The 25,056-nt window shown below is 38.7% G+C and overlaps 3 protein-coding genes across 3 annotated transcripts in view; all 3 read left to right on the top strand.

Moving 5' to 3' along the window:
- The first annotated feature begins 1,251 nt into the window (after nt 1-1,251).
- ankmy2a (ankyrin repeat and MYND domain containing 2a) lies at nt 1,252-8,428 on the top strand. The gene is made up of 10 exons (XM_029451648.1): nt 1,252-1,453; nt 1,916-1,980; nt 4,017-4,155; nt 4,269-4,367; nt 5,072-5,232; nt 5,364-5,578; nt 6,022-6,157; nt 6,416-6,544; nt 7,071-7,200; nt 7,606-8,428. The coding sequence occupies exons 1-10, from the start codon at nt 1,387-1,389 to the stop codon at nt 7,716-7,718; spliced, it is 1,254 nt and encodes a 417-aa protein (XP_029307508.1). The 5' UTR covers nt 1,252-1,386; the 3' UTR covers nt 7,719-8,428.
- Nucleotides 8,429-14,773: 6,345 nt separating this feature from the next.
- sostdc1a (sclerostin domain containing 1a) lies at nt 14,774-17,660 on the top strand. Its single transcript, XM_029451958.1, is given in 3 exon segments — nt 14,774-15,055; nt 15,057-15,081; nt 16,595-17,660. Coding segments are annotated over 3 exon segments (708 nt in total). The 5' UTR covers nt 14,774-14,818; the 3' UTR covers nt 17,041-17,660.
- A 1,253-nt stretch (nt 17,661-18,913) lies between these two features.
- The window catches only part of crppa (CDP-L-ribitol pyrophosphorylase A), a 42,572-nt gene continuing 36,429 nt past the window's right edge, over nt 18,914-25,056 (top strand). The window contains exons 1-2 of the mRNA XM_029451135.1: nt 18,914-19,295; nt 21,499-21,778. Coding sequence (XP_029306995.1) covers nt 19,045-19,295; nt 21,499-21,778 — 531 coding nt within the window. The 5' untranslated portion in view covers nt 18,914-19,044. The remainder of the gene's footprint in view (nt 19,296-21,498; nt 21,779-25,056) is intronic.

Here is a 25,056-nt window from a genome sequence, read left to right as displayed (position 1 = left end):
GGTACTTTAACATTAACACATCAGCGGTGGTACTACTGTAGGTAGGCTATATGACCTCAATGTGGTCATTTGAGTAAATTCATTTGGAGAGGAATGAGAGAGAGAGAGAGAGAGAGAGAGAGAGAGAGAGAGAGAGAGAGAGAGAGAGAGAGAGAGAGAGAGAGAGAGAGAGGAACTGAAGGTAAGTCTGTTCTATATTTTCTCCCTCACATATTGAAATAGATGACATGGAAACAGGTCCTAAAACTGTCAAAGACAAATACAAACAGCGTACATACTACTCTTATAGTTAGCTCATTGTTTAGTCATTGGTTTTACAGAACATTTTTAAATTCTCTCCTCAATCACCTTTCCAGCAGCAACAGGTAGCTTTCTGCTATTAAAACAAGCCTGATTAACACAAGCTTTTTGAGTACTTTTACTTTGAATGATTTAAGTACATTTTCTTGATTATAGTTACATACTTTAGACTGTACAGTAAATGCACTTATTTGCATATTTGGTATTATTGGAAATTTGACTCTTTCATCTCTTTGTGAAATGCAGAAATACAAAGATTATCAGTTATAGATGTTGGTTAAAATGCTTTAAATGTAATAGGTTACAGATTACTGGTTACTCTATTAAAAATGTAATATGCAGTGCAACTATTTTAATTACTTCATCGAAGTAATGTAACTTATAACATTTGATTAATTGTCAAACAAATGTTTCAAACTCGGAAATAGAATGAAATTTATATTCAACATATAAGCTTTTTACCGAAAATAATATATTTGGATGTATCCCCTTTGAAATCACCATTCAACAAACCTTTTGATTAGTAACTGTAATTTAATTACATGTTTTTTTTTCAGTAACTGTAACTGATAACAATTACATTTATTTTGTCATTTAATTACGTAATTATTTACTAGTTACAATTTTTAATATGGACGAGGAGGACATCACTAGATGATGAGACTTTTATCTGTCGTCCACGTTGAAGCGCTTATATTTCTGAATGAACTTTCTAGACTTCAATGGAACATGATAATTTCAGTTAAAGTATAGGGGTAAAATCCATTGTGATTGTGAAAATGTAACCGTTTCCACTGTAAGTAATTATGAAATATCCTGCATATATATCTTTGTCTGTTTTTATTGAATTATTGTGGAAAATAAATGCAAGCTACCTGACTGAAAATTGAAGAAGTTTTGGTTGTAACCTAGTACACCCCTGTTAACATTTACGCAGTGGTAGATTCCAAATGACAGCTCAACCTGAGCTAGCCTTCATGCCCGAGTCAGCAGACTGCTAGAAACCACAGAAATCACACTTTTAATCAAGAACTTGACGTTTTATTTGTTCCATTATAGCCTAATTCCAAACTATTAATCACCAACATGTCTGTTCCTAAGAAGGGAGACTTGTCTTCAAGCGAAAAGGAATTGTTTGAGGTTATAACTGCAGGTAAGCCTCTTCGGCTAACGCTAATCCCTCTAGAAACACACACTGGGGTTAGCTCATGTTAGCTTGTATGATCAATTACGTTATAAATATTACAAAATAATGTCAGCCTGACACGTTTGCAGCTCTGTGCCTTGTTAAACCGTAGCAATGAACTTACATATTAGTTTGCTTGCTAGACTTGGTTGTAGCTAACGTTAGATAACAGCTAGTTTATAATGTGTAGCTTATAGCTTGCTGTTTTAACCACATGCCCACCTCAGTGAACTCAACTTCCAGTATAACATGTCAATTTATCGATGTGTCTCTGGAAGAGTTTGTATTCTTTATGTATTATGTAACAATTACATTATGACACATTCATGACTAAATCTTTAAACGATGTCTGCAGTAGCTGTATTAACCGCTGGTAAAGCTTGGTGTTTGTATTTATACTGCAATAATACTTAATTCTATGCACTATAGGAAATGTTCAAGAGGCCTCAAGGCTGCTGGGCTGTAAGGATGTTCGAGTCAACTGCTTGGATGAGGTAATACAGCATTTCTAACTCTTAGTTTGTTAAGTTAAGTTCTAGTTATTTGCTCACAAAAGTAAATAAATATATATATATATATATATATATATAAACATATAATAATCAATAAAATATTATGCTGGTGAGATTCAAATAAACCCCGATGGGTTTTATAAAGTTAAATGTATTCTATGTCTAAGATTAACCCCATGTTCTATTCCTTTGATATATAAGACTTGAGACTCATTGAGGTTTGACAATCAAGCCTTACATTTGACAGTAATCAACCTCCTGTAGTGTTTGAAGGAATTTCAACAGTCCTCAAAGTCTCCTGCATACTGCCAGTATCAAAAGTAACAAACTTACTAATAAAACTATCAGCTCTACTAAAGTGTTAGTTAGCTCATTGTTTTGATTGTTATCTCCTCAATCACCTTACATGTCACTTTTTATCTATGAAAATATAAATCTATTTATTTTATCTGCTGCAAGGTAGATATTTAATCAGTTTTAACAAGATTGGACTGTACTATTTAAAGCAAATAAAGATGGCAGCCAATCTCCTAGCTCCTCATAAAGCAACGATGCATCACTAAAGCTGAACGTTTTACTATCAGATTCATTGAGCTATATTCGTAGCTTCTGTTTTATTATAACATGTGTCTTGTATTAATGCTTGGGAACAACATTAGCTTGCATTTCTGACTTGAATGTGATCATTTGTGCCAAAGTGTCAAATGTATAAAAGAAAACATTCTAAGATCCTTCAGCAAAGCTCTTCCTTTGTTCAATAACATATGTGTGGGACAAGAGGACTCGTGAGTCTCCACACTGAAGAGGAGGAGGCCCTTCATCTCCCTCCTCCTTTCTGTCTGTCATTCTTTTGTGTCTGCCTGTCGAAATCAGGTGTTTGAAACGGATGTTCTCTTAATGGAAGCTGTGTGAGTCTTTTCAGTACATTTGGTTATTCTCCTGTATCTCCCTCGCAAGAGAGGAGAAAAAAATCCCATCATGTCCCAAAATTGTAGAAGATTTGTAAAAAGCACAAATACCAATTGTTTTCTCTATTTCATGTTATTCATATTACATCATATGATCATATAAACTGATTATCTTTAAGCAGACACCTGAAGTCGACACTTGGGCTCAAGGAAATTTAATAATAATAATAATAATCTTTATTTGTATAGCACCTTTCATACAAGAAGTGCAGCCCAAAGTGCTTCACAGCAAAAACATAACAATTAGTACAAGGACAGAATAAGAGCATTTACAGTACAATAATCACAGTGTTGATGTAAATGAGTCTGAAGTACCATTATAGAAATAGCAGAATTAAAATAGTATAAAATAACATTGGAGATCATGCCTAGTTTCCCTATCTGTGCAGTACTTAACGACCCTCCTGCCGGGAAACCACATTCATCACCATTCTTGTAAATGTTTTAAACTATCAGAAGCCATATTTTGAAAGCATGAGATCAACAATGGGCCCCTGTGGCCCTTCAACTGCTTTACTCCCGTTGCTACACATTCCTGGTCGTCTTAAATCTATCGGTTAAAGCCATGAATGGGAAATCTTCTCTATTATGCGAAATTGAATTTACAAAGTGATTAATTGAGGACATAGAGATTGAATTGAAGATGAATTAAACATTAAAACAATAGTTAGTTGCAGCCCTTAATGCATGTCACATATTTTAAGTGCTATGGTCTTCATTCAACTAACTGAGTATTTTAACTTTAAAGTGCATTTATACCATTACAGCTGGTGAAGATACAATAACACAGAGATAGCACAAATACAAAATAAATGTAATAAATATTTAACAGTTTAAACTATTTAAAAAATATAAAAAATAATTATTTTTAGGAGAGACAGTATCCAAAATGTTTCTGTTTGTGGTTTTTTAAAGACTTTTGTATGCACAATAACACTTTTTAATAAGTTTTTATTTAGGTTTTGTCATAGCCTTTTTCATGTTTCTCATGAAGTGAACTTGTTCATGTAAATCATGCAGTGGATGTCAGCTTTTGTGTCTCTTCCACAGTACGGGATGACTCCTCTGATGCACGCTGCTTACAAAGGAAAAGCAGACATGTGCAAGTTGCTGCTGCAACACGGAGCAGACGTGAACTGCAATGAACATGAGCACGGATACACAGCGCTAATGTTTGCTGGCCTGTCAGGTTAGAGTTGATCATCACAGCAATATGATTTAAAAAAAGAAAATCTCATCTCGTTATTATTTGGAAAGTTTCTCCATGTATGTGTTGTGACTCCTCTTCCTCTGCGGCTGTAGGTAAGACTGGTATCACGTGGATGATGTTGGACGCGGGGGCGGAAACAGACGTGGTCAACTCTGTCGGAAGGACCGCCGCACAGATGGCCGCCTTTGTCGGTACGTCTCACATATCTGTCCTGTGTTGTTAAGCCTTGTATCGTCATACACACAACGTCGAGAGGATCTTTGTCAGTCAGGAACATTGACCTATTAATGTAAACCTCTTGTGCTGCATTCATGTCACATCGAAGTTATCGTAAATAAGAGTTTCCGACTTGTAAATAGTGTTCATGTCAACATTTGAGATGTGATTATGACTGGGGAAGGCTCTGATACATCCTACCTGGCACTTATTACTAAAGGAGTGCCTGAAAACCAAAACAATATGGATGCCTCACATCAGTCATCCCCCATTGTTCAATTCAACTTTAAAAATGTAATAGATACGGTGTTCTATTGTCATTGCACAGTATTCTAATCCTCACAAGACCAATTCTGTTCTGTGTTATAGTACGATTCTTTTTAAGTAGAGTAACAGAGTAGACTGATTTCTTGTAACAGCTTCCACACAAGCTTTTCTTGTTCTTTTATAGCTAAACTTTCATTATTTTGAGTCCTTGGGTTGCTTGCACCACACTATCTCACTAAATATACTGACAAATCAAACACATTTAGATAAAAACTCTTTTTAGACTTGGTTAAAGAGCTATGTATTCGAGTGTTGCACTTAAATAGCATGTGACTTGCTCTGACTAAATGGAAACATGTGACAAACATTACATTCACGTTGAATTGAACCGTCTCTTCTTTTCCCTCCTCAGGGCAACACGACTGTGTCACGGTGATCAACAACTTCTTCTCCCGTGCCAAACTGGATTACTACACCAAGCTCCAGGGTTTGGAGAAGGAACCCAAGCTGCCGGCCAAACTGTCCGGACCCCTCCACAAAGTCATCATGAGCACCAACCTGAACCCCGTCAAGGTAGGACACCGCTGGACAGGGAATAGTAGCTTAGTAACTGTTTCTTCAAATATGTTCAGATGCAGACTAAGTTAATCTCTCAGTTCTCAAGTTCTAAATGGAGCTTGATAAGTATTACTTATGTTTTGCAGATGGTGATGCTGGTGAAGGAGAACCCCCTGGTGGCGGAGGTGGAGGCTCTGGAGAAATGCCGCCGGGTGATGGAGCTCATCTGTGAAAAGTGCATCAAGCAGCAGGACATGAACGAGGTGCTGGCCATGAAGATGCACTACATCAGCTGCGTGCTGGGAAAGTGTGCCTCCTTCCTCAAGGACCGCGAGGACAAGCTGGACGGCCTCATCAAGAGGTGAGGCCGGGGGGGGGGGGGTGTATGATATTTATCAGGTATGATGGGTGGAAAGATGCTCTTTACGATGCATTTTAAGGCAACTTTTTAAAGGAACGTCTCTGGTTTTAATGTCTGGTGAGTGTCTGTCAATGCTGTCACTCAGGCGGCTCCAGTTGTACTCTTGGTTCCAGTGTTCGTAGATTATGATGCAGGTTTAGACACGGGTTTAGCCATGTTTTCAATTTCAAGACGAAACTCCAGTCATGACAAGAGATTATCATGACTCTATTCCAGCGTGGCTTCTTTCAGCTTAACATTAAATCCCAGGATTAAAATGAATCTTTCTAAACGTATGGAAGTAGCTCTGAAAATTATTTTATTGTGATAACAGTTGTAAAGGGATTTGCATTATGAAAGATTTCCTCAAAGTTTTTCTATCTCCTTTGATCCCCGTCCTGCAGCCTGCTGAAGGGTCGGGACAGCGATGGCTTCCCCGTGTACCAAGAGAAGTTCCTCAGAGAGTGCATCCGCAAGTTTCCTTTCTGTGACGCTACTCTGCTGCAGCAGCTGGTGCGGAGCATCGCCCCGGTGGAGATTGTGAGTCTGGATGAATAATAAAAACCGTTAAGGGATGTTTGTATCCAGCAATGTGTTTAAAGCCAGTGTTCTGCCCCTTATTTATTCACAGTACATCTGAACTGTAAGGCTCACAGTTTCGACTGTGTGAGTGTTTGCTGTCTCTCGTTGTCTTTCACACGAGGCTCATCTGAATGTAAAGCTCTTTGTGTTAAGTGTTTGTTGTTTGATGCTTTAATCGCTTATCTTGTCCATTTTATTCCCTTTCCATCATCGCAGGGGAACGACCCCACAGCTCTGTCAGTGCTGACTCAGGCCATCACAGGACAGGTCGGCTTCATGGACGCAGAGTTTTGTGCCTCCTGTGGAGAAAAGGGAGCGGAGAAGAGATGCTCCATCTGTAAAATGGTGAGTTTCAGAACGACATGTACAATTCTATGTCTTTTCTGCTGCAACTTATCCGCAGTATAAAACAATGAAGATCTTTCAAAACAATTCAAATGAAATCGAACGTTTAAAAACATTTGTTCACTCTGTAGTGAGAGTGGGGAGATCAGCTTCCACTGAACCACGGGTTTGCTCTTATTTAACATCTGTGCATTAATACATTTATACTTATATTTATAATGCATTCGATAAGGGCTCCCACATGGAGGGACACTTGTAAGCCAGTTGCTTTCCCCTTTATAAAAGAAACTGTTAATTTAAAGGTGCACATCAGCTCGTCAGTAGTGACACACACTCACACACTGTTGGCCATCGGGAGCAATTTGGGGTTCAGTATCTTGCCCAAGGACACTTTGACATGTGTCCTTGTCGGGGCTGGGGATCGAACCACCGACCCTCCGACCACTGGACGACCACTCTACCTCCTTTCATTGCATTATTACATTATCACATTCCATGTTCAAATAATAATTTTCGTCAACACTAGGTGATTTACTGTGGCCAGGCCTGCCAAAAGATGCACTGGTTCGCCCACAAGAAAGTTTGCAAGACACTCCAAGAGCAGAGAGAGAAGCAGGAGGAAGAATCGGCCCAACTGAGGATGCAGCAGAGCGAAGGTACTTCATCTGTCTAAGAGACTAAATATGTCAAAGAGTAAAACACTACAACAGGGTAAACGCACAGACTACCATCAAAGAAGTGTGTTGCATAATACGAGGTGATTGCTTCATAATAATAAAAAGTACATGAAGACGAGCAGCGTCTACAAGAAGGTCATTTTAACCAGCAAATATCTGAAATGAACTTCAAAAGCTATTGCTGTAAGCATTTACTGAAGGACTGTGTTTACTTTAAACTGCAGTGTTCTTTTGTTAATGTGTTGCTTCACACAAATCAATTTCTTGTCCAGGTTGCACTTTGTCGGGAGGAAGTAATGTTCCAACATGACGGAGCAGGAACACTTCTGATGGCTAACCTTGACCTCAGAGGTCAGGCCTAACGGAATTGTCTCTGTGTTTCAGAGGAGAGTGCAGCCGTGCAGGAGGCCATGCAGGAGCTCTCAGTGGAGACCGACGGTGAGGTCGTCCCCTCAGAAACCTCAAACCCAACTTCCATCCCCGCTGCCGACAACTGAGGAACATCTCACAGTCAGCAACCAGAATACATCCAAGCACCACAGACAAGAGAGCAAACTGGCAGTGAGACTGAAAGCCAGACGAGGCCAGCAGGAGAGAAGAACCCATATTTATTATCGACTCACAAAGGCAGGGAAACATAACACGTACAAGAAAGGTTTGTGCCACAGCGGTCATCTTTTTTGTCATTTTTATATGTTCATTTTTTCAGATGATATTGTCTTATGTGAATGTGAAAATTGCGTAGGCTGATGTGTGTTGTGATAGAGGTCACTGGGAGGGGTACCATGTGAAGAGCTAATGGTTCACATCGATGATGGAACGTAATTCTGCCTTAAACTGTAGCAACCTGTGCGGGAGAGAAGTGACTGCGTCGCCAGTCAGAGCTGTTGTTTGTTTCAAATATACTTGATTTGTTATTGGGATCGTTTTTTTTTTTTGTACCAATAACTTCACGGCAGATTGTGAGTGGATGACATGGCTGCACAATATTGACCAAAAATTTATATTTTTTAAATATAAACAACATAAACATGAATTTATTTTTTTGTGATGACGTAAATGCTCAGGATTTTCCAAACAGTAACAAAATGAAAGGGGTTTTCTTCCCCCAAAATGCAACATCATTAGACGATCAAGCATTGTTGCACACAGCACAAGAACACCATGACCAGGACACTTTGTTTAAAAAATAAATCCAATAGTATTGTTTTGATATTCTTTCATTAATTGTGCAGCCTGAATGGACAGACATGTTTAAGTCAAATGACCAAAGAGGCTTTGTTTGTCCTGAACTCTGATCATCTCCCAATATGTCAAAGAACTTGATCTTAATCACATTAAATAAAGACCAACTTCATCAAAGTCCCCATTGATCACATGATTTTTGAGTAAATTGTTTGTTATCTTTAGTTACACTGATGATCTGACATGGCTCTGAAAGCATCACGGAGTTACCTGAAGTATAACAGTTTGGTTGGAGACGCGAGTGTGTTATGCTAGAAGCGGTTAATGTCGCCCAGATTTCTTTTCAATTTCAAACTTTTCGTCTTCAGAACCAACCAATGTTTTTTACGCAGATTTGACACGGCTCCATCTGGAGCCACAAAACGCTTTAAAAGGCTTTCCCACATAGTGTTTCCCCAAGAGCTGATAACAGACTTCGATGTGTAAAGTCAGTGGAGTTCCCCCTTTATGTAGATTACCCCGAGTAAGCAGGACAATAAAATGCAATGTTAAGTGTTTTGACTGATCGTTATGAAGCAGAGTTATTAATGCACTTACACATTTTGCGCTGTGTAATGACTGGAAACAAACTCTCAGCTTGAGGACTGTGTTTCCCGTCAGCAGAAGGCCACACACTGGAGGACACGACGACGCTGCTGGCTGTATATCTGGAAGGACCTCCTCCTCTCCACTGACTTCACCTCTGACAACACAACTGTACAAACACAATTTGTACAGAATACAAGCCTCACAAAAGTAGTATTTTGTGACGGGCTTCGTGATCTAAAACCTGGATCGAAGGCAAACAGTGGATCACATGGTGTCGATACTCAGGTTCATGAGCGATGGGATTGAGGAAAAAAGCTTCAAAGAACCCCTCATTTAAAAAAAAAAGAGAATCCAACATATCACAAACATACTCTCGATCTACTTTGTAATCTTGTGGATATCTGCCTGAGGCTCAAGATGGCACTCTGTATGAGCTCACTGACTCGCAGTTTAGAGCTGCTGCATCGTCCTGAGCTCGTGCATCGTGTCCTCCAACCCTCTGATCTGGTTGTTGTGGAGAAAAAGAAGTCGGATGCAGGTCAGATGATTTAGCGCCCCTGTATGAGAGAGAGCAGGGAGGGTCTTCTTTTTGTTTATCTAGAGAACATGTGGTGAACTCGTCTTCAAAGCTGGACTGCTTTTCATTTATTCAGCTGCACACATGAACACCTGATGATAGATTCACAGTCAGTGAGCAGCATCACTGTCTGTGGGTCAAGGGAGCATTTATATCTTCAAAGGAAATCTGTCAACATCTAGCAAAACGTGTATCTGTCCTACATTGAAAAGTAAATTGTCAAAAAGACCAAAAATCAACCTCAGATTTTAGGCCATATAAAAAGCTCTTTAACCCCCATACATGTTTCCAGGAAACTCCTGTTGTGCTTAAAATCACAAAAAATCACAAAAAAATAAAAGTAATTCTTCTTTTGTATTTCAAAATATATCGCTTCCATGTTCATTTGTCTTCCATACATGGATTGTGGTAGGTTTAGGTTTTTACCTGTTACATTTGTTACATTTGTTACATATTAATGATTTAATATAAGCATCTTTGATCTGCAGGAAAGGTAAATAACCAGCAGAGGGCAGTGTTTCACCAAAATTAACAGGCAATTTAGTTTATTTTGCAGATTTCTACACATTGTGGTTCGAAATGAAGCCCTCACACGGTGATCTTCTCCTGACTGCCCCATGCCCTCTTTCAACACACAGGTGAAGTGTCCAGAGGGGGAAAGTAACTCATGTAAACAGTTAAGTAAATAATATATTGGAGTATTATTTTTACTGTAATTTGAGTTTTTTGGGACATATTATTTTTTCTTCTGCTACACTTCAGAGGGAAATATTATATATATATATATATATATATATATATATATATATATATATATATATATATATATATATAGTGTATATAATTGTATACTTTCTGTTCCATAACGTTTATGCAACAGCTGCAGTTAGTTGTTACTACTTTGCTGAGTAAAGAAGTAGTTCAACATTTTGGGGAATACACTTAATCGCATTTTTTTCCCGAGAGATGCAGACTGGCCCCATTTCATTATTGATGCATAAAGGTGTACAGTTCTTTAATTTTGCAGGTGTTTTTAATTTTAATTTTACTATATATACTGCTGGGTAGAATTTCAACAAGAGATAACGTCTTTATCCAAATAATACATCATCGTCTATTAATTGATTATATTTAAGCACTTAAAAGAACTATGTGTATGTTAGTTTGTTACTAAAGTAGTTAAAATATTAAAAGTATCATTGGTTGTCACATATGAGACGCAGCCCTCCATCCTTCCCGTTGGGATCTTTTCCAAACTCTGTCGCCTCCGTGAACTTTCTTTCTTGGCTTTGCTCCAGGTGTTGTGCATTCCTTTTTGTTCCCCTCCGGTCGACCCTCGCCATACCTCCTGCACCTTACTGCATGTGGGCGCTTCCTGATCATGCACACTCACCCGCCATGCTGCTTGTCAATATGCTATTAACCCAGCCACCTTCCATTTCCCATGAGGGTTCCGGGCTACAGCATTCCTGCTGCCGCTGAGGGCACAAAAGAGAGAGAGAGAGAGCCTATCATATTCGCTTTTCTGCATTCATTTAACCCGCTCACGTAAGTAGCTCAGAGGGGCGTTGAAGTGTAACTAGTCTTCTGAGAAGAGCTCGCCATGTTGTCCTTTATTTTCTGTCGGAAGTGGAGTGAATGAGCCCCTGCTCCTGTTTGAGGACAAACAAAAGAGAGAGGAAGCAATAACAGAGATGGTGAAGGGAAAAAAACCCAGACTGGCTTCACCTGCTGAGGAGATATACATTTACTCAAGTACTCATAAAATACAATGCATGGCAAAAGTAAGTGGACGCCTGAACTCAAGAACATCTCGTTTCAAAACTCTGCTATTGGAAGAGCCTCCATTCAGTTTTGGAACCTGGCTGCAGGGATTTTCTCCCATTCAGCCACAAGAGCATTAGTGAGGTCAACCACTGGTGTTAGATGATGAGGCCTGGAGCATAGTTGGCGTCCCAGTTCATCCCAAAGGTGTTGGACGGGGATGAGGTCAGAGCTCTGTCAAGTTCTTCCACAGCAAACTGGGAAAACCCATTTGTTTATGGAGCTGGCTTTGTTGCATGGAGGCACTGTCATGTTGAAACAAGACACAGCCAAACACAAACCACAAAAAATATCCCCAGACCAAAAGTCCATAAATGTAAGTTGACAGGTGTGTCCACATAGTTTTGGCCATAGTGCATCACTAATTAAACTTAAATCCCTCCTTACTTTTCATCCTTCCCACTCTCCTTAATTTAGATTCTGTCTTTCTTTCCTTTGTTTTATTCTTCCCTTTCTTCCCCTCTTCCTACGTTGATGTTCCGAATCTTTTATTTTATTTTCTTCCTGATCTGAAATCCTGAAAATATCCAAAATTGAAGGTACGACATTTTGATCCGATTGCAAAACTGAACTTTGCTTTTCTTCACAATCACTACTCGAGTACATTTTGCATATTTGTGTCCTTTTTTCTAAGTTTTTACTTTTTTAATTTAACAATGTGGTATTGCTCAATTTGAGTATTTCCTCCACGACTAAAACGACAACCTTTCACTCAGGAGAAGAAAGACTTGTCCTCGGGCCAACTCCGCTCTCCATCTTAAAAAAAAATAATACCAAGTGATCTGCCTATCAGCTTTCATTCACGTGAGCAACAATTAGTGTCTCTGCACGATGCCTCTTTTCAAATCAATAAGACAAGTCTGGATTGAATGTTCCCCACAAAAGTAATTACACCTCTCCTTGTTTTGTACAGCAGACACTGAAAGACTCCAGCAAGTCTGGGTCCTCGAACCCTTAGACGTGTAACTGACAGGGATTGAGAGGCAGGCAGAGGGAGGGTGGCATAGACAGACAGCACATTACACACAGACCATATCAGCTTTCATTGTTGAACAGGAGAGAGGCAAGCTGCAACGTGGAGAAGATCCAACATGAGAAACTCACCAGAAGGTAAAACATGGGTCGGTATCATCAGCTGTGTTTGTAGGTGTGATTTATTGCTGCATCACTACTGAATAACGAGCTACTGCGGGTCGAGTCAAGGTCCAACAGTGTTTGCAATAATGTCTATGATTTGTCTGACACTCATTATAACACAACAGATGTCAGAGAGCTCAGCCTTTTAACTATTTCAGAAGACATTCTGCAAAATGACTCAGTAATTGATCATCTGAGTTTTTCTGCATCTGAGCTGATTTGTTTTGGCTGATTGAACGTAAGTAACATTTCAATAAAATACAACACATGAGGTTTTGTCAGGGATACAACAGTAACATTGTGGATCCATTTCTCTATCGTCTGTGGATATATCTGTGCAGCGACCTTTATCAATGTCTGAAAAAATAACTTTGGGAACTAAAAACTGGAACATTAAGTCATAAAAGCAGACAGTATGATAGTATAGTTGTTTTGCAATAGTTTCTTATGCACAAGAAAAGTTGTTTGACATTTAGCTCCCAATAGACAGACTGAGAAACAGCTTGCGGATGGAGAAGCAATCATGTGTGTGCAAATTTCATTTAGAAATATGGCAAAAATATGCGGTTTTTATAGCTAATTTGCAAAGAAAATCTGAAGGTTTCACCTGACAGAGAAACTACACCACAGTACTTTTATTTTGCATACAAGGGCAACTATAACACATTTGGACAAACTCTCTTTTGCAAGTAATCAAAGTGGAAGGCATTCCATATTTCATGGGAATGATTCTAAAATCTAAAGACAGTATTGTACATCAAAAAATAAAATGATCATTCAGCGTTGCAAGAAGCATGTAGAAAGGTTGATCGACCTTCTTACTTGTTTTCCAGAGTGGTGCAGGAGTGTTAAAGGAACAGAGGAAACACACAACTTCACACACTCACACCTTACAGAGCAGCTGCAGCTGCAGCTTTGGTGTTTAATGAGGGAGGGAACATTTAATTTCCTCTCAACTTAAATTAATTAGGTCCAGGGATTCAAACAAGCAGGAACATTCTGGTCACAGCAAGTCAGCGACTGCCATGAAGGACTACTTAAGATTTTATATGAAATCCAGAATGATGAGAAGAGTAAGAACCTACAGTCTTACAATCTAAACATAAACAAACCAAACTCGGCTTTCCATAGTGATAAAGGAACATCCATAAAACTACAAATACAATCCAAGAACAGTATGAGTCACTAAAAGCAAAGTCTGTTGATAACCACACAGCATCACAACAGCATCACAACAGCATCCAGCCTTGAACAACAGTAAATATTACTTCAAAACGAATGCCAACACATTTCCTTTGACATTTGATGTTCAACTGCCAAATATTTTCTATATTTAGGTCCAGATCTTTATTGTTATTTTAAAACAAAACTTATTCAATTGCAATTTCTCCGTCTTTATGTAGCTACAACTCTTTATTTTCTGTGATTGATTTGATCTATTTTGACTTAATGACTGCAAAACACAGTTTCTCTGTCATTTAAAATATAGAGGCTGCTGCATTTATTGGAGAAAACTTGAATATGGACCAAAAAACTAAAGTTGACCTGGAATCTAATCAGGACTTCTTAGTTTTGAAAAGCAGCCTTCTTTCTTTATTTTTATTTTTTAGAGTTGTGCATATTTTCTAGATGTATTATTCCAATCTGCCACTCAGATATAACAATAATAAATAGGTTTAAGCAGAATACATCTGAGGGGATCATGATGGTGATGATGATGATGATGAAGTGTGTCTAATTATAGTTTTACCTTGTCTGCCTCCTGATGTTTTTTTTTTATTTTTTTACTATTGATTGTTCATATGATTAAATCTTCTACTTTTAAGTTTCTCTTTTGTAGTATTTCCTAATGCCTTTATGTCTTTATCTTGATAAAGGTTGGTACAACAATGGAAATTAATCCAATATTTTAGTAATTTATTCCAGACTCAATCGGATATGTTGTATTTAATCAATATATCATAAACCATAAACCACTTGTTAATGTGCCAATCACTCAGGCATCTAATCCCATCATCAGTCATCATCATCATCATCATCATCATCATCTTCATCATCATCTTCATCTTCATCTTCATCTTCGTATTCATCATTTACTTAGATTCTCTGCAGCATCAAGGATCACATTTTAAACCCTTCACAATAAAAGCAGTGGGCGGGGTTACTTTCCAAGAGTACTTTTGTGGTGACCAATCACAGCCTCCAAACAGAGACGCACCTGAGTAGCTGCCAAGGCGCGAGGCGGACCGGCTGTATAAAAGCAAAAGTTTCACATGTTCAACCAGCATGAAGTCTTCTTCCAGTCGGACCTACATCTCTACCCCTTCCCAGAGCGCAACCATGCACCTGAGCGCGTACGAGACGTCGTGCCATTCCTTGGTCGTAGTTTGCATCCTCCTGAGGAGTTGCCATGCCTTCAAGAACGACGCCACGGAGCTCCTGTTCTCGCATGTGAGCGCGCCGGTTCCGGAGGTTCAGAGCAACGTGACCCTGAACCGCGCACGGACCGGCGGGAGAGGAGCCTGCCAGCTCAGCGCACGAGAGAAGCGGTGAGGACCGGAGGATGCTCCGCTTTATTATTTACCGGGCTGTCAGGGTTCCTCATAAAATACTATGATATTTGTATAGAGACCAAAACGTGTGTGTGTGTGTGTGTGTGTGTGTGTGTGTGTGTGTGTGTGTGTGTGCGTGTGTGTGTGTTACAGTAACCTTATTGTGCTTGAAGTAATGTTAGGAATATTTGCCATTTTCTATTGTTTTCTTTTATTTTCTGGTGTTATTTTTAATCTGGTGTTATGTGCATGACATTAAGCAGTCATGTTATCTGAATACTGTTTGTTTTTTTAGGATTTAGCAATGGATGGACTGTCAAATCGCCCACTTTTAGTACTTTATGTTGTCCAAGGAGCATGTGAAACAGATGACAAAAACAGAACTAGGAAATGCAAGCTGTTCCAGTTTACATTTTTTACATTCTACTTAATTAGATTTTCTTCATTTTAGGGTGCATGCAGACAAATTATCTTGATAAAGCTCAGGTTTAATGTTTTTGTCTTTAGCATCTACATCTCAAAGAGCCAAACGAGGGACCCTTTAATCCGGCACTTAATCCCATCATCATGTCACCATCATCACTCACCTACGCATTCTTTGGGAAAGAGATTATAGACTACATGCATCATCAAAACACTTTGAAATATCATACAGCTACTATTTGCAAAAAGTAGCATGGAGGATATCACAAGACTCCTGCAGTCGTAGAATAGTAAATGAATATAAAGTAGTAAGTGTAGCCCACTGGGTGTCAGTGAACAGGAAGCCTACGATTGTTGCTCTGAGCTCTCCCAGCAGCCGGTCGTGAAGGAGGCGAGGGGAGTGAGGGAGTTCATTCATCAAACACTGTCAAAGAGAAGGGGAGAGGGGGTGGGTGGCATTGTCAGTAAGCTGTATGGAGCCATATGAATGGATCTGAGCTTGTGTTACAGTGGTGAAGGGGCGAGGAGAGGGACAGTGTTTGTAGCCTGCAGCAGAATCATACCGCCAGTTGACAATCCACTGATAAAAAAGAGGTTTTTTTCTTTTTCACGTGCCACAGTCCACAGCTCAGCTTTTTGAATTCGAAAGATTAAAATGCTATTGTGCTCCTTGATTTGCCAGAGGCTACGAAAAGGCTTATAACCCACATAATGTACAGGGCAGAAGGCTGGGCAGTAATCCACTATTATTTTTATTATCATGTAATTAACCTTTCAATATCATAATGAAGTAATGACACGGAGTCACTGGAGGAAATTCTAATTCAAATCTCTCAGAAAACTGAATCCAACATTAGAGCTGCAACAATACATTGATTAATCAAAATTAATCAGCTATTAATCAGCTAATCATTATTATTATTATTATTATTATTATTATTATTATTATTATTATTATTATTATTATTATTATCATCAGCTAATAATCAAAAGATTGTTTGATCATTCCAAGATGTTAACTTTGGGCTGTGTGTAATTTTCTTCCATATCCATCCATTCTCAAAATTGTCATTGTGTCTTTCCACAGATCGAAGCCAAATCGGATGCAGAGAGCTGAGATCCACTAAGTACATCTCTGATGGCCACTGCACCAGCATCAACCCCATCAAGGAGCTGGTGTGCGCTGGCGAGTGTCTCCCGGCTCAGATGCTTCAGAACTGGATAGGCGGCGCCTATGGCAGGAAGCTCTGGGGTCGCCGGAGCAGCAGCCAGGACTGGCGGTGTGTTAACGACAAGACCCGCACCCAGCGCATCCAGCTGCAGTGCCAGGACGGCAGCACGAGAACGTACAAAATCACCGTGGTCACCTCCTGCAAGTGCAAGAGGTACTCGAGGCAGCACAACGAGTCAGGCAACAAGTTTGAGGAGCTGGCTCTGTCACCGCCGCAGCTCCTGCACAAGCACAAGTCCAAGAGCAAGAGGAGGCTGGGGAAGAACCGGCTGAGTGAGAACTGGCACGATACTGAACCATGAGACACACTCTGAATCCACATAAACCTACAGGACTTTTGTCTCGGTGATATTGAGACACGACGTCCAGAGCTTGTGGATTATCTCTCAATGTGACTGGGACTTGCTTTAGGTGAAGCTGGCTCCTCACGATGAGGGGAGAACTCCAAAGGGCATGCTAAGGACTTTTCTTGACATTTAAATCCATGTGGTTAAAAGATAATGTGAACAGAACTGTATAGAGCAGGTCTATACCAGCTCTGCAGAGCTTTCTGGAGCCCCAAGCTAACACACATTGTCCCTGAATGTAGTCATGTGCATGTGTTCCTATATATTATGCATTATATATATGCAGATGGAGATCTGTAGTTTAAGCATCAACACCATTAAACACCAAACATCTCAAACACAATCCAGTGTAAATACTTGTACATATATCAAATTCTGACTTGCCTTTTGAAGTATTGGCCATGTGTATAAAATTTTACTATGTAAGATTTATGATGTATGATGTAATATATTTTCTGTGACAACATATGATATGATCGCTAAAGTGGTGTCAGCATGTCGGTGAAATCTGGAAAATATGTCATCAATCAGTCTTGTAGTAACTTTATATGAAATAAATATCACTTGTTATCGCATGTATTGTTGTCAGTGGAAGCTTTACCAGGTATGCAACTACAGTTTACCATGATAATCCATGCAGAGCAATGTTTCATCAACAGGATGGTGGACTAAAACTTAAAACAGGCAATACTGATGTTCGAACGTAATGCTTGGCTACTGATGAAAGTTGGAAGTAATTTCTTACAGAATGACTACAATACTCATCGTAAGAGTCTTGATATAAAAAAACATTAGATTCTCAATATCAAGTGTAGAAAATGTATTCTTAATTTTTCTAGCAGACTTATTTTTATTTCTGCACTTATATGTAAAGACATTATAATTTTGGTATTACATTTTTACTGCAGGAATATTTTAATTCAAAGGCTGAGTTATCGCGAGACATGCCATTATAACGGAATTCTTGAATGACGCGAGAATTTAGATCTGTGGCGACTTGTAGCCGAGCAGCTGCATATATGTAGCCATAGCATTTGCAGCTTCCGATGCATTTCCAAAGATGCATCAAGCGTTCACTTGAATTTGACCGGAAATACAAAATGTAACCTTTTCAAATTAAAGTTGAATATAAACTAAAACAAACGAAACCTAAATAGATACTTCTGAGAGCAACACATGTTTAATTTGCTCCTGCAGTCATTGTAAATTGTATTAGTCAACCGGTTCCACTAGATTGTCTACCATGTCTGGTACAGATGTTATGTTTCAATGGATTTTGGTAGTTAGAACGGTATATAAATATAATATTTTCTATTTTCAGTATTATTACAGACTTTAGTTTTTAATTTTTTTTTAAACAAAATGAAATCTTATCTCATGGTCTAGTTAATAATTTCCTGGCGGTTTCAACCACAACACACAATCTCTATCAGTGAATTAAGTTTTTTCAAACTAAATGTTATACTTTTTCCTCCACTATCCGACAACTAGTTTCTATTACTTTGCACATTAAGGTTTTTACAAACAAAACAATAGAAAAGCTCAAGAAATAACTACAATAACATTGTTTTTGATACAAAAATTACATTTATTTTTAAGTGAAATCTTCACTTGGGGACTATTCGTTGTTATGAAGTATATTTTAATTGTGGTAGTCCTATTACGTTTTAGTTTCTCAATACTAAAGAAGACATTTTAAAACGGTTTAATTAAGCTTACAGACAAAAGAGTACCTCACTATAAATTAGCCCATCTATAAAAAGAAAAAGAAAAAAGAAGTATAGACTTGGTTTCTTTTATTTTGAAAGCATTAACCGGAAAACGCAATTTAACGGTTGTAGCTTCACAGCACTGTTTACACAAATCTCCATCCACGTTGCCGCTATTTTCCCACCCCGCCCATCAACTGGGAATGGACAGTTTTGGGAATTACCTGCCGTGACCCCACCATACTACCTGATGGAGGATAACCACATCAGCTTGCAGAGCGATAGTTGTGACCCGGACAGGCCAGCTCATCCTGGGACTTTCCCAACCTGCGAGGCCGGGAAGAGCGACCACCAGCCGGCGGAACGTAGCGTTGACTTCCCAGTGTCTGTGGTTCTCCCTGCCGGCGGCACCGGAGAGAGAACCGGACTACAGACACCGAAACAGTTCTGCTCGTTTCTGGGTCGGCCGCTCATAAGCTATACCATCCAGGCTTTCGAGAGGTAGGAGAAGAATGAAACTGGACAGCATTAAAACGTCATACTTTATGAACATATCCAGGTCCAGGTGTAATATTAGTGACAGCAGGAGCTCCACTTCCTCTAACGGCCGGTGTCTGTGTAGTGTAAAGTAACTAAGTACATTTATTCAAGTAACGTTACTGTGCTTAAATACAAATTAGAGGTACTTGTACTCCTTCTTTTACTCCATAACCCTTAACCCTAACCCTAACCCTATTTTATATTTAACATGCAAAAACATTTCATGGTTTTTGCTTCTCAAAAGTAAGGATTATTATTAATAATTTTGAGGTTTGTGTTGATAATAATAAATTGCCTAAAAAGAGAGTTTGAGAGAGAAGTTAAAACCCTGCCTGCTTTCTCACCTCCACGATGTTTTACAAAACATAAGCATGTGTGGAGGAGGAGGAGGCTCCAGATGTTGTTCAATAATCCTGCCAACCACTTAGTTTGAAGCATATTGATGCTTTTACTCTGAAAAAGTGTAAGTACACACTGCCAACAATAATCAAAGGGACTTTTCGCGGATAGAAAGTAGTTTGAATCAAAACTGTCCACATTGGGCTCTGTGGATTATTAAGAGTAACTTGGAGATTGTTTTTCCAAAGAAATGTTGCTGTTGACATTATTGAATGTAAATCTTGCACAACAACCTTTCTTTCCCCTCTATTATCTTGGGTTGGAGGTAGGAGTGTGGAATAATTGATAATTAAGTAAATTTACATTCACAATGTCAATATTGATGTATATATATTGTGATATAGTACATTTTCTGAAATATAACTTTTTTTTTGAACTTTTATTGATAAAATAACCAGACCGGAATGTCTGTTTTTGGCTTATCCAGCAAATGAAATACCTGATAAATCAAGGTACTTCATTATATTGAAGCACACATCATATAGGCCTATATTTTCAATATTTCCAGAAATCTGATTTGCAACATTGTCCACAATGACAGCCAAATACACCCAGACACGTTACTGATAATGATAACGGTTTACACATTTATGTAATCTTACGGTATATATCATAATATTGCCCAACTGCAGGTGGACACAGAAAAACAGGTGAGTGTTAAACCAAAAGTATCTTGAACCGACCCTTAGTACTTGCTAATTCCTGTTTACTAATAGATGTGTACCTCTAAAGTACCTCCATCTTTGTAAGGGGCAATGAAAATCAAGCCTAGTTACCTACTTACCTTTCTTAAATGTACTATTATCAATCATATTTAACAATTTATCAAACAATTTGAGTCTTCCTTCCCTTACTGGAGGACAAAGAAAGATATTTTCTACAGATTTCAGGCTCCATAACAGTGAAGGGAAGGTGGATGTTTACACTGTGGTGATCATTGCCTGACCCTGATTACAACAATACAATTAACAGCTGGTTTTTATAATCAGATGTGTCTCCTCTTAGCTTGTTGTCAGTGTTTACATGTTGTCAGGAAATGAATGCAGCAACATCCTGGGACTTGAGAGCAGGAGGACAGGAGACGGGCCACACAGCTGCCTGTCTGTGTGGCCCCGGTGATTACAGAGAGGTCATAGGTCATCAGTGTCAGCGCTAAAAAGGGGTTGAGTCATATCCACAATCCGAGCGTGGTCACTCATAAGTAGGGATGCATGGGTTTGAAATTTGTTCCAGATTCGTTATCATATTATATTATTCAACAACAATACAATTTTAATAATTTGTTGATTATTTAGGTGAATGATTTATTAAAGGAATATTTCAACACTTTGGGAAATGGGCTCATTCGCTTTTCTGAGAGTTAGATTAGAAGTTTGATTCCGCTCTCATGTCTGTATACTAAATATGACGCCAAAGCCTGCTTAGTTTAGCAGAAAACAGATAGCAAAACCATGTCTTTTCAACACTTTTTGTACTGTTTGTTTGCTGGTTTTATCTTCCCAAATGTGAAGAACTTTCTCTGTTTTATGTCTCTTTTAAAGCAATTATCTTTGGGTGTGGACTCTTGGTCTGTTTACAAGCTTTTTGGGCTCTGGGAACTTTAAATAAGCATTTTAAAACATTTTCCAGATTAAATAAGCAAATTATAATCAATAGATTAATTACTAAATGTAAGAAGCTCTAGTGGGTTTTATATTCTGCCTGGTTTTTCTTACTTCTCACCTGACAAAACAGACGTTGCTGAGCGAACGCTGTGTTCTTGCAGGGTGTCATGGATCCAGAGCATTGTGGTCGTCGTTGCCAAAGAAAGCATTAACCTGATGACGGACATCGTCCAGCATTTCCAGCACACGAAGGTTCGAGTTGTGCCAGGCGGCTCCACTCGTCACAGGTCGATATGTAACGGAGTCCTGGCTCTGGGCGAGGAGGGGGAGGAGAGACCGGCAGCGGACAGACCGAAAGTGGTCATCATCCACGATGCCGTGCGGCCTTTTGTAGAGGAGGATTTTTTGTACAAAATAGCCATGGCTGCCAAGGAACAAGGGGTCAGTATGATGAAAGCCATTTGAAGTAAAACACCCAGGAACTGAAATCCCCTCCAACATATTATATCTTCTGCTCTTTCTCATCTACATCAAGGGTGTTTTTATATTAGTTTATTTGAACTGTTTCCTCCTTTTGATTTGGTTTACTTGGTTAAGTGAGAACATTGGTACCAAACACATGAGAGACGATTTTATTAGTCGATCACATTATCATAGTTCAGCAGCTATTCTGACAATGGCATAATAATCTTTCAAGCAAAGTGGCTCCTGGTTCCAGCTTATAATATTGTCTTATAAAGGGTGGCAGTTAACAATTATTCTTTATCTTCTTGATCAATTGTCTGAGTGAGAATTGCACGTCCCAGTTTCCTGGTGTCCGAGGTGATGTCCTCCAAATGTTTTGTCTGGCTGCGAGTCTAAAAACCCTTATATAATATTTAACTAAATATGTTTGAGTTTTAGGCTGTTGTTCAGATAAAATTTAACATTTGAAGACGTCATCTTGGACTCTTGGAAACGGGTTTTATATACCAAACAATCAATTAATCAATAAAGGAATTGGCACACAATTCAAATAATTGTTAGTTGTGGTTCTTTATAAGACAAAGAAATCTAAGTCAATCCAGGGGAAATTAGCATTTGTCTCTATTTATATATATATATATATATATATTTTTTTTTTAAACCAACATAAATCAGTAAAAATTGGGCCTTTGCTCACTGCAAACATTTAATTTCTGCTACAAGGAAGCGTTCAAAGCACAGTTAATGTCAGAACTTGGAAATGATCATAATTGAAACTATTTGCAAAGCTTCCATATATATATATATATATATATATATATATATATATATATATATATATATATATATATATAGCTTTAAGATGTGTAACCTTTATGGATTGTCAGTGTTTCCAAGAGAACAGCAGTTCATATCGTAATAACTAATTGTAACAAATTGAGGAAACGACCCCAAAATGCCAGTAGTTCCTCATGCTTGGAGAGCCTCGTACAACACATTAAATCTCCACTGTAGCTCATACTTAATTTTTTCCTGTGATTTTAGTTGAAAACCAGAAAAGGTCAATTACAACACACTCTAAACAAATCCATCATGGTCAGCAGCAGTTACAGGAATCAAACCTTTCACCTGGTGGGATGACGGGCTACCAACAGCGACATATGTTTTTGGTTTGTGTGTCCCTGAGCTTCATTTTTCATCGTGCAGTGTGAACATAAACAAACCAAACTCTAAAAATACAAACAAAGTGAAGTTTTCCAGACAGTTTCAGACCGAATAAGGCAAACACTTGTGATCACACCTTAAGGACTTTTTTCAGAAAGTGTTTATCAGTATGACAGATCTATCGCTCCTGGTGGCGACGTTTATTTCATCAGTGATAGATTGAAAACATTTGGTCCAAAGTCACGGCCGCTGTGACGAACACGCCTGCAGATTAGTCTCATAATGATTCATGACTGAGACTCTGTTCAATGCAGGTCACAAAGGTTGTGAAGAAAGCAAGAGCTCCCTGACATGAGGCCAACATTTATGGTGTGTTTGTGAGCGTGTGTGTGCTTTGTGATGAACTTTCACAGCAGGCGGTCTGGTCTTCATTATCTTGCCAGTGTCCACGCTTCATGAGCCTGTCTCCATCGAGAAGCAGCAGATCCCTTTTGATTTCCACAGCATGTGTAACACGCAGAACACATGTTTGCTTTCATTTCATTTGCGAAATGTTCCTCTTGCATACGCTCGCTGACCGTCTACTGCCTCAATCAATCAATCCTGCTGTTGTGAGATGAAAATATTCTCTGAGAAATTATGATTTATTTAGTATTACCAAGAAGTGCAAGCAGTGTGTGCTCCAGCTGTGCTGGTTTAGATGGATGTATTGTTACTGTGAAATATGGCTGCTGATTTAAAGGAGGATTATTCTCAGTTTGAAATGTGCTAACTTTTTCCAGCTTTCGATAGCATCTCATGATCCTTATTGTTTTTTATGATATAAGTTATTAATCATGATTTTAGTGTTCTGAAAAGCCCTGAAGGTTTCACATCTTATTTTAACATTTTGATAATTTGAGTCTACAACGGACGTCCAAACTGAAAAGAAATGTCTCCATAAGGGATGTAGCATTACTGTATAGAGGGGATTTGGTACAGATGGTTGCTGTGACAACAAACAACGACTCTCTATATGACACGCTAATTTTCCTCTCTCTGTACTGTACATTTATGTCCTCATACAGTTCATGAACACCACACTTTTGGACAACTTGGTGCATTTCAAATTGATTCGATGTACCTTCACCTCATTTCATTTTCTAGATTAATTAAAATCTTTTGGTATTTAAAATGTCAAAAATGTAAAAAAAAGTCCATCCCAGTTTCTCAAAGATCAAGTTGATGTCTTAAGATGTGTTGTTGTATGATATAAAACAGAGAAAGGCAGGAAATCTCCATTTTTAAATGAAAAATTAGAAAGAAAGTGCCAAGTATTTTTCTGTCGATCGACTAATTGTTGCAGCTCTCATTTAAATGTAAAAGATTCTTACTTTTTAATAAAGAAAAAACTTTGTTACCAAACCGTATTAGAAACAACTAAAGGCCCTGTCACACATATCCGAATGACATAAACGTATGCCGGCGCATACGAAATATCGGCAATAAGTTGATATAAATTAAGGGTAAATTGTGATCGTTTGAAGGACGCAGACGTTACGCCGAACACGCCAGACATACACAGCTCCGTATGGCAGAAACATGCCGGCGTATATGAAAAGTAGCTCAAAATGTGTCCAACTTTTCCACAGCGGTGTTGTAGCTGACGCATACATAACGCATACATAATGCATACATAACGCATACATAACAAATTATTATACGTATGTCAAACATTGATAGCATATCACTTACTTATTTAAAACGTATCAGAGCGTCTGGCCAACAGAGCTGGAAAAGTGCCATTTGGTTCACGTCATGCTGATGCTGGAGAACGGCTAACATGCTGAACGCTAGCTGTACTGTAGAAACACGTTTAATAAGTTACTCCTGTCGTCAGGCATCATCTTAACATAGGGTAGGAATAGGTTATCCACTCGTTATCAATAAGTTGGCTGTAGGGTTCACCGTCAGCTGACGTAGCCTATATCTAACGTACCTCTAACGTAGTAACTATATTTACGTAAGTAGGTATTCACGTACTATATTTACGTAGGTAAATATTCACGTACGTATTCCGTATTCACGTATGTCTAACATAACGTAACGTC

This window comes from Cottoperca gobio, chromosome 16 (assembly GCF_900634415.1).
Source record: "Cottoperca gobio chromosome 16, fCotGob3.1, whole genome shotgun sequence".
Classification (NCBI taxonomy): domain Eukaryota; kingdom Metazoa; phylum Chordata; class Actinopteri; order Perciformes; family Bovichtidae; genus Cottoperca; species Cottoperca gobio.
Note: the sequence above shows the minus strand (reverse complement) of the source record. Positions and strands in the feature narration are given on the sequence as shown.